General features: G+C 38.0%; 1 protein-coding gene across 1 annotated transcript; it reads right to left on the minus strand.

Annotated features, from left to right (window-relative positions):
• Positions 1–9,277: 9,277 nt before the first annotated feature.
• Positions 9,278–10,234, minus strand: LOC110299046 (olfactory receptor 52N4-like). Its single transcript, XM_021168635.2, has one exon. It carries the CDS (start codon positions 10,232–10,234, stop codon positions 9,278–9,280), a length of 957 nt encoding a protein of 318 aa, XP_021024294.2.
• Positions 10,235–10,463: the final 229 nt, after the last annotated feature.

A 10,463-nucleotide genomic window follows, 5' to 3' on the forward strand; every position in this document is an offset into this window, starting at 1 on the left:
ATTTTGCCAATAATAAAATAATGCCTGCTTACCAGTCCTGATTATCTGTGTGACACTGTTGGATGTAGACAAGACCAGTGTATATCAAGAGACAAATTTCTGTCTTCATCTTTCCATACTGTCACTGATTCTTGTTACTCTTACAATACAGGAACTCTTGTAAATGGCACATACTTTTTAAAATTTATCAAATCACTCACAGTATTCCTTGGTGGAGACCATTTTTTCCACTATCTCCTAATTCAGAAATAGAACATTAGAGAAATCCTATTATGGTTAATGATCTTCCATGAAGCAGATCATTGACTCTGTGCATGACAGAAATAACCTGATATTTCAGCATTATGGGTATATTTGATTTGCCTAAAGGTTGCTTTGGAGAACTATAATATTACAACCCAGTGGAGATTTCTAGGTACAAATTTTTCTTTGGTAAAATCTTAAATTGTAGTGTATTTTAGAAAAGAAATCTTTCTGCTTACATGTATGAGAATCTTATTCATAGTATGCATATATGGGCATATGATCAATCAAATACATTTTAATGACATTCGCTAGTGTTTAGAATGCAGATGTGATAGTTAAATTTTGTGTTTATTAATATAGGGTTTGCTGTGAGTTAAATTCTGGTTCTCCTACATGCTAGGTACCCTTTCTCTGAGTTATATCAAAAAGAGTTAACCATTAAAATATTTATTCTTATATGATGTACATTCACAAAATATCATGTGGAAGTTAATGTAAAACTAGATGCATTGTTAGAAGATGAGTGACTGAGTAGGAGCTTCACCAACATCCCCCACACTCTTTGACTATCAGTTTTCACTTACCTCCAAGATCTTAAAATGTTTATGACCTCATTGGACAGCCCAAGTTTTCCCCTCAACATGGCAGTAGACTCACCTGATTTCGGTTTGCTCTTTCAGATGTATGAAACACAGATGTGTCTAAGTATTTCTCAAAAAATAAATTAAAGATGGTGATTCTGTAGAACAAGGGAGAGCAGGTGAAAAATGAGTGTCCAGACCGTGATCAGCATCTCTTCTGTAGCTTCTTATTTAGCCATGATTCTCATCTAACTCACACCATTTCCAATGATGCCTGTTTGTTTAGGGGAAATAGAGATTTTTCACCATTATCATCATCATAAACATCACCATGAAAACCTATACAGAAATGAAATCTGAAGATTATGGGAATATCTTCTCCCAGGAATGAGCAATCATTTTCATGACTGACTTTAAGCTGGGTGAATGGAATCAATGCTGCTTTTATGAAGAACTAATCAATTGGACAATCAACTGGAACACACTGAAAGTGCCTGAGCCCTCCAACAAAGCTTTGTGGCAGTGGATCTCCTACCATTCACAAAGACACCCTGTGTCTGGCCAGCCTGTCACATGTCCTCTCATACCTAGATTTTAGTTGGCAAAATGAATAAATATGTTGCTTTTAATAACAATCCTGATATTTGTATGAAAAAGGATGTGAGATTAACCTGGTTCAGATGTTCAGCATGATGATCCCAAAACATCAGAATCCTACTATATGTCTTGTACTTATATCCATGTGCATGGCCCTTCATGTCTAAATCCTGTGAGATCTGAAATACTGACTTCTGAGCCTCTGATGGAAGATGTGTTCTATATCCCAGAGGATATAGCAGAGCTGTGGAGACAAAAGTTCTGATGTGAATAAAAGGTAACCCTATGGGAAGAGGATCAGCAGATGGAGCTTTCTATTCTAATGCTTCCCAAAGATACATAAGTAAATGATTTCATCTGTAGGATGCACATGCCTGTTTATGAGTATCTATACTGAGACAGTAATGAGAATAAATGTGTTGCTTTTAATATCAATCATTATATTTGTATGATTTCAGCATTTCCTTCTGTGGAAGGACTGTGAGTTACATATTTAAATAGAAAATATTTGAATCCTTCACCTACAGAGATCACCTTTAGTTCTCATTGTATTAGTATAGGTGGTGAAATAATAGTGATCACTAAGAACTCTACAACAAGGCTAAAAATTTGAAAATGCTTCCTAGGTAACAGTAGTTCTGAGTTTCACGAAGTGTTTTGTTTTGTTTTAAATGAGATTGAGAATAACCATTATCACATTGAGAAATTCAGCCAAAGGTTAGATTTGATTGGACAATCAATGTTTGAGGTAGAGATGGTGATGGCAGGGAAATTAAAGATTCTAACTTTTGCCAGGCGGTGGTGGCATATGCCTTTAATCCCAGCACTTGGGAGGCAGAGGCAGGCAGATTTCTGATTTCAATGCCAGCCTGGTCTACAAAGTGATTTCCAGGACAGCCAGGGCTACACAGACAAACCCTGTCTCGGAAAAAACAAAAATAAATAAATAAAAATAAATAAATAAATAAATAAAAATAAAAATACTAATTTTCTATTTGTTTAAACTGGCTGCATATTAATGTCTATAGTATATTGTTTACTATTTATAAGCTTTAAAATAAATAAAAATGTATTGATAAAAGACATAATGTAAGAGTACTTAGTAAATATCTCTTAACCTCTAATTAATATATTCTGAGACATATTTATAAAAAGAAGGTTAAAGAAAAAAGTTAGTAAGTTCTTAAAATAAATTTTTGTCATTCATAATTGCATTATATACTAAGTATTCTTTAAATACAGATATTGCTCTACAGAAGGAGCAGCTAGGAGAGGCAGCAGGAGGACTGGTACCACCTGTATGAGACTATTGTTAATTGTACCTTCCAGGCTGGTCCTTACCCACATGAAGATGAGAAGGGGTGATAATATGGAGAGTGAATAGACTGCAGAGGAGTGAGCATGAGCTCAGGACAAGGTCAGAATAGTGCAGACTGTGAGAGGCTGTGGTGTAAACATGGCACCAGAGCCTGGAGGTAGAATTCATTATGAACCCTGCAGATGACTTGCCTGATTAATTTATGGAAGGTGCCACCCACTCATTACTCAGATGAACAGCAACATGAAAACATGTGTGCTCATCTGGCACAGTCCTGCCTATCATTGCAATATTACCAGGGAAGAACTGAAGGATCTGGTCAGTTTTCAGAAAGTTCCATGGGTTTCTGAAAAGAAAGTACATTCTTTAGTGTTTGGGGAATACATTCTCTAAGAATCTGTTATATGCATTTAGCTTATGATGCTTTGGGATCCATAGTTTCTCTGCTGGGTCATTATCTGGATGACCTATTGGTGAGATTGCACTATTGAAGTCACCAGCTATCACTGTGTTGGGCTTTTCCTGTGCTTTAAGATCTAATAGTGTCTCCATAGTTAAATGAAGTGTCCCTATTTGATACATAAGTGTTTACAATTGTAATATAATCCAGGTGGATTTTTTCTTCTGTAATAAGGATGAAGTGTCCTTCCCTGTCTCTTCTGGATAGTTTTGATTTAAAGTCTATTTCTCAGATGATAGAATCGTTACATGCACTATTTTTGCTTGTTGGTTTTGTTTTGTTTGGTTTGGTTTGTGGTTTGTTTGGTTTTGTTTTTATAATTTTTTTTTTATCATTTAAGGTTAGAGCTATACTCTTTTATTGTGCGTTTAACTGCTGATCCATCTTTTTTTTTAATATTTTTTATTAGGTATTTTCTTCATTTACATTTCCAATGCTATCCCAAAAGTCCCCCATACACTCCCCCTAGTCCCCTACCCACCCACTCCTACTTTTGGCCCTGGCGTTGCCCTGTACTGGGGCATATAAAGTTTGCAAGTCCAATGGGTCTCTCTTTCCAGTGATGGCTGACTAAGCCATCTTCTGATACATATGCAGGTAGAGTCAAGAGCTCCGGGGTACTGTTTAGTTCATAATGTTGTTCCACCTATAGGGTTGCAGATCCCTTTAGCTCCTTGGGTACTTTCTCTAGCTCCTCCATTGTGGGCTCTGGGTTCCATCCAATAGCTGACTGTGAGAGTGCACTTCTGTGTTTGCTAGGCCCCAGCATTGTCTCACAAGGGACAGCTATATCAGGGTCCTTTCAGCAAAATCTTGCTAGTATATGCAATGGTGTCATCATTTGGAGGCTGATTATGGGATGGATCCCTGGGTATGGCAGTCTCTAGATGGTCCATCCTTTTGTCTCAGCTCCAAACTTTGTCTCTGTAACTCCTTCCATGGGTATTTTGTTCCCAATTCTAAGAAGGGGCAAAGTGTCCACACTTTGGTCTTCATTCTTCTTGAGTTTCATATGTTTTGCAAATTGTAACTTATATCTTGGGTATTCTAAGATTCTGGGCTAATATCCACTTATCAGTGAGTACATATCATTTGAGTTCTTTTGTGATTGGGTTACCTCACTCAGGATAATGCCCTCCAGGTCCAACCATTTGCCTAGGAATTTCATAAATTCATTCTTTTAATAGCTGAGTAGTACTCCATTGTGTAAATGTACCACATTTTTTGTACCCATTCCTCTGTTGAGGGGCATCTGGATTCTTTCCAGCTTCTGGCTATTATAAATAAGGCTGCTATGAACATAGTGGATCATGTGTCTTTCTAACTAGTTGGAACATCTTCTGGATATATGCCCAGAAGAGGTATTGCGGGATCCTCCTGTAGAACCTCTGGTGGAATCACCATGCCTGACCTAAAGCTTTATTACAGAGCAATTGTGATTAAAACTGCATGGTACTGGTATAGCGACAGACAAGTAGACCAATGGAATAGAATTGAAGACCCAGAAATGGACCCACACACCTATGGTCACTTGATCTTTGACAAGGGAGTTAAAACCATCCAGTTGAAAAAGGACAGCATTTTCAACCAATGGTGCTGGAACAACTGGTGGTTATCATGTAGAAGAATGCGAATTGATCCATTCCTATCTCCTTGTACTAAGGTCAAATCTAAGTGGATCAAGGAGCTCCACATAAAACCAGAGACACTGAAACTTATAGAGGAGAAAGTGGGGAAAAGCCTCGAAGATATGGGCACAGGGGGAAATTCCTGAATAGAACAGCAATGGCTTGTGCTGTAAGATCGAGAATTGACAAATGGGACCTCATGATACTGCAAAGCTTCTGTAAGGCAAAAGACACAGTCAATAAGACAAAATGGCCACCAACAGATTGGGAAAGGATCTTTACCTATCCTAAACCAGATAGGGGACTATTATCCAATATATATAAAGAACTCAAGAAGGTGGACTCCAGAAAATCAAATAACCCCATTAAAAATGGGGCTCAGAGCTAAACAAAGAATTCTTACCTGAGGAATACCGAATAGCTGAGAAACACCTGAAAAAATGTTCAGCATCCTTAATCATCAGGGAAATGCAAATCAAAACAACCCTGAGATTCCACCTCACACCAGTCAGAATAGCTAAGATCAAAAATTCAGGTGACAGCAGATGCTGCGGAGGATGTGGGGAAAGAGGAACACTCTTCCATTGTTGGTGGGATTGCAAGCTTGTACAACCACTCTGGAAATCAGTCTGGCGGTTCCTCTGAAAATTGTTTTTTGTTGTTGTTGTTGTTGTTTTCTTTTTTTTTTTTTGGATTTTTTTCTCATTTTCTTAAAATAACTTTTACCCCAAAATGGTGTTTCTCAGTGATGATGTGTGTTTTCTAGTGACAGAAAAATGGTGGATCCTGTTTCATATCTTTTCTGGTTTCTGTATATTTTGTAGCAAATTCAAACTGTTAGTGTTGTGAGTTTTTATTGAATGGTTATTATTAATCCCTGTTAGTTTGTGGCTCCTGGGTGCCAAGGGCTACTCAGCATCCAGGTAACTGAGACAGTCTCCAAGTTCTGATGACTTTTTGCCATTCAACTTTCTGTTGCTATTCTGGGGCCAGAAGCTCATGGCTTCTGGAAGTGTTGTTTTCTTAGACTTCACTTAACCATTCTGTGACTCTATATCCTTTGTTTTCTCTTGGACATTTTTTTAACTCTTTGTATGATATTTCTTCTGGTATCCTCTGTACAAATGGCTTGTGGATATAAATTCCTTAAATCTGTAGAAGAAAAGATCTTGACACCATTAGTTTAAGGAAGGGAGGATTTATTTAAAATTATAGTTCGTCCAGGCATTGAAGAAATAATGTCCACAGTGTGAGGCAGCTAGTTACATGACACTCACAATCAGGAAGCAAAGAGAGATGAATACTCACTCCCTGATAAGTTTAGTTTTAATTAGGTTCAGGATGTTAGGCAATGGAGTGGTCCCACCGACAATGTGATGTATCCTTCCACCTCAGTCAACTTTTTCTAGACAGTCCCACACAGGCAGATTCAGAGACGTTCCTTCAATGATTCTGTCAGATGATGATAATATTAAGCACCACATTCTGCTTTGTAAAGGTTCCCACTGAACTATTCACTGGCTTATTTTCCAAGTATTTCTGTTTATTGAATTCCACTTCTACATGCTGTACTGACTTCCTTATTTCATTCCGCTGTTTCTGTGTATTCCCTTGAAACTCAACCAAGGGATTTTTTTTTATCTTCTGTATGATTTCTTTAAATGTATTTATTAATTTTTCTTTAGAATTGTGTTGGTTTCATTTAATTCACTCTTGTTGGAAGACATCATTGTGAGACCAGTAGTTTATGCCTTTATTTATTTTCATGTTTCTTATGTTGTTGTATTGGGCAGTGTGTAGGATATTGATTGCATTTTTAAAACATATTCAAATAAAGAAAGAGCTTACCACATCAAGAGGGTGTAAGTTGTACTGGGCTTGAGATGTCATTTTCATACTAAGCAGGAATGCATGGCAGTAGAATTAGTCTTTTGAAAGTAGAATACTGCCTATAATAATGATCAGTATCAAAATTCATGTCCACTAGAAAGATATAGTGACAAAGAAATAGCAAGTAATCACTCTTTAAACCCCAATCTATTTAGGCACTAAAGTAACACTCATAGTATACCTTACATTTAGGTATTTGTTACTGTGGCTATGAGTGGAAAGCAAGATTAGGAGGATGAATGGTAGAAGGAAGAGGAGGAGGAGGAGGAGCAGGAGGAGAAAGGGGAGGAAATAAGATAGAGTAAGACTAGTGGCTAATAATGTTTTTATAGAGAAAAAGTAGAGGACCAAAAGTGAATAGAAGGCAAATTCATAGATATATAGGGGTCAGGGAGAAAGGGCATTAAATAATTTGGGTTAAAGGTAGAATGCAGAGGTAAGCAAAGAAAAACAGCCAGATAACCTAAGTCCATTTCAGATGTCTGACATAGGGAATCCATAAGCCAGCCTGGACTGTGTTCATGTGAAGTCTATGAAAACAAAAAGAGAAAAGGAGGAAACTGAGGGTAAAGATAGGACATGAACAGAGCAGGTGATATTTGGCCTTCTGATCAAAACAAATGCAAATGGCAGAAGCTGGGTGGTATAGAGTCTGGACGCAGTTTTGTCAGATTGTTCAGTGAAGACTCTCTTGTTCCTTCCCAGGACATATGCTTCTATGCCTGAGTGGCCATTTGCAAGGCTGAAGTTAAGTCAAAATGCTGGTCCCACCAATGGGTGATTCTTTTTGCCATTAGGTCAAGGCTCTGTGAATCCCTGCAGAGGCCTGCTTACAATGCTAGTTCCACCTCTTGCCTGCCCTTTCTAATACTGTAAAGGCTTTTGGACCCTGTTTCTATTTTCCCTCTCACAAAGTTATTTCTAACAAGAGTTCTGTTTCTCAATACTTAAGAGATTTGTATGCAAACTTTTTCATTGCATCCTACAAGTAATCTGCTGGGCACATTTCAGGACATCACAATGGGACACCTGATATGACTTCCTGACAGTGCAGTTCACCAAGGGTCTAGGGTACTGAGCTGCCGAATTCAGAAAGGTTCTGTTTAAAGTGGTAACTCACTGTTCTAATAGAAAACAAAATGGAGTGTTTCAAGTCTCTCTTCTCATTCTGCTGCCATTGTATGCAACATTCTACCTGTCTTCCATTTTTTCCTACCTTTCAACACATCAGTTACAGATACTTACAATACCAACTTCCTGTTTGATCTTCAGTGTGGCTGTGGTCACTCACTGTAACTGGAGTGTGCATTTTTCCACTGAATTTTTAAGGCTTCCTAATTTATGTAGGTGTTTAGAGATTTGAGGGCATCTCATTGGCAGCTGCTATCTCCCTTGTCCACCTTATTCCCTGCAGCATCAGGCTGACTGCACTGTCTTCTCTTCTGCCATCTTTTCTTTTTCTTTTTAATTTGCACTTAGGTGTCTTGGTTGTTTTATTCTAGTTTGCTTCTGGCCTTTATAGGCTAAATGACTGTCATTTCTTTTTCTCAGAGTTTTTTTTTCTATATATATATTCTATATTCCAAACTTATCAGTACACATATATATTTTAATTGATTCTAATGTTCACATCACACCTTTCTAAACTATGTCCTACAACTGGCAACAATGGCTCAAGTTTTGCACTGATGATCTGGCTGCCTTCAATCTGCAGATTTAGTTAAACAATGTGGTGTAATGAGAGGAACTTATTTCTCATTACACACCTTTCTCAGTAGAGTGCATCAACTGCCTTTGCAATAAAATTCTGACTTCTAAACGACATCAGGACAAATTATGTGTTTGCCTGATCTCCCTCTGCCTTATTCTTCTCTTCTAATAAATTACTTTAGGTTTTCATTGATTTCTTCTTACTCTCCACATATTTGTTCATGGAAATTTGTACTGATGATAAAAGCAGGGAGGAAGGGAGGAAAAACTTGGAAGACATGGCTGTGATATGGACTTTGAAAATCAATTTAGTTAGAATGCATTACTTAACATCCTCCATGTCATGGTCAAACTTGATTTCTTAGAAAGACATCTCTAGACCCTGACTACTCAGGAAACAATACTCTTTCTTCCTGTTCATTCTCCTAGATCTTCTCTTGGAGTACTTTTTTTGTTGTCATGACCAAAAACCCTGTGAAAAAACTGACGTGAGGGACATGTTATTTATTCTCATGATTTCAGAAGATTCTGTTTTTGGTTCCTAGGTCCCAGTATTTAGGAAAACATAATATCTGCAGGGGAATATGAGAGACTAAAGTCTTCACATAATAACAGAATATACATAGAGAGTTGAACACAGTATGACTTTTAAAGATGAGATTCCAGGAACCTAATTTCTCTACTGAGACCCTACTTTGATAGATTTTCAGAACTTTCCCAAAGTGTACGACCATTTTCAGAACAAGAATAAAACACATGAGCACATGGGTTTTGTTTTAAAACCATATTATCCTGTGTTCTCTTAACATTTCTTCCCTTTTCATCCCTTTCCTGATAAATGTATTTTTCATATGGTGTGGGATTTGATGTCCTTAGAACCTGAAAAGATCCTTATGACACAGTCTCGTATCTGCTTGGTTTTCACTCCATAGACCACAGGGTTCATAGTGGGAGGCAAAAGCAGATAAAGGTTAGCCACAATGATGAGGCAAGATGGAGGGATGATGTGCCCCCCAAAGCGGTGAGAAAAGAAACAAAAGAAGGCTGGGCTATAGGAGAAAACAATGGCACAGATGTGGGCAGTGCAGGTGCTGAAAGCTTTCTGCCTAGCATCTGCTGAAGATAAGCTGACCACTGCTTTCAGGATCATGGTGTAGGAGACTGTGATGCACAAGATGTCAAAGCCCCCAATAAAGAGAGCAATCATCAGACCATAGACAATGTTGACCTTGATATTTCCACAGGAGACCTTGGCTACAGACAACTGGTCACAGTAGGTATGGTGTATTAATATATTGCTTCTGCAGAAGGGCAGATGCTTTGTGATGAAAATCAAAGGAATGATGAGCACCACAGCTCTCAAGAATGTAGCAAGGCCAGCTTTTGCAATGACAGGATTGGTGAGGATGGTGGAGTAGTGCAGAGGGTAGCAGATTGCTACATAGCGGTCCAGAGCCATGAGCATGAGCACCCCAGACTCCATTGCTGTGAAAGTATGGATGAAGAACATCTGGACCAGACAATCAGTAAAGCTAATTTCCTTAATGTAGAACCAGAAGATACAGAGAGTTTTGGGTATTGAAGCACTGCACATTACAAGGTCTGTAAGGGAAAGCATAGCCAAGAAGTAGTACATTGACCTGTGAAGGCTGTCTTCAAAGAAGATGAGGTAGAGGAGTCCACAATTGCCTACCACAGCTATTACATACATAGAACAGAATGGGAAGGAAATCCAGATGTGCATGTCTTCCAGGCCTGGGATTCCATTCAGAATAAATGAGACTGTTTGATTCAGCAGCAGCATGATGAGGCTGGCATCATCTAAAGTGGCTAATGAAGTTTGGGCTTATATTTGTATGATTGTCCAACCTTCCAAGATTAATTAGGATAAATGAGAAAGATAAATCCTCATCGCTCTTTTTCATTTGTTAAGTCATTCACTACCATACAACTAATTAATTAAATAAAAATTAAAGCCATTAATAGGGCTCATTGATGGAATATTTGCTTAGCATGTTCAAGGCTTTGGAATA

The sequence above is a fragment of the Mus caroli genome, unplaced genomic scaffold (assembly GCF_978045245.1).
Source record: "Mus caroli unplaced genomic scaffold, Mus_caroli_1 scaffold_8, whole genome shotgun sequence".
NCBI lineage: Eukaryota > Metazoa > Chordata > Mammalia > Rodentia > Muridae > Mus > Mus caroli.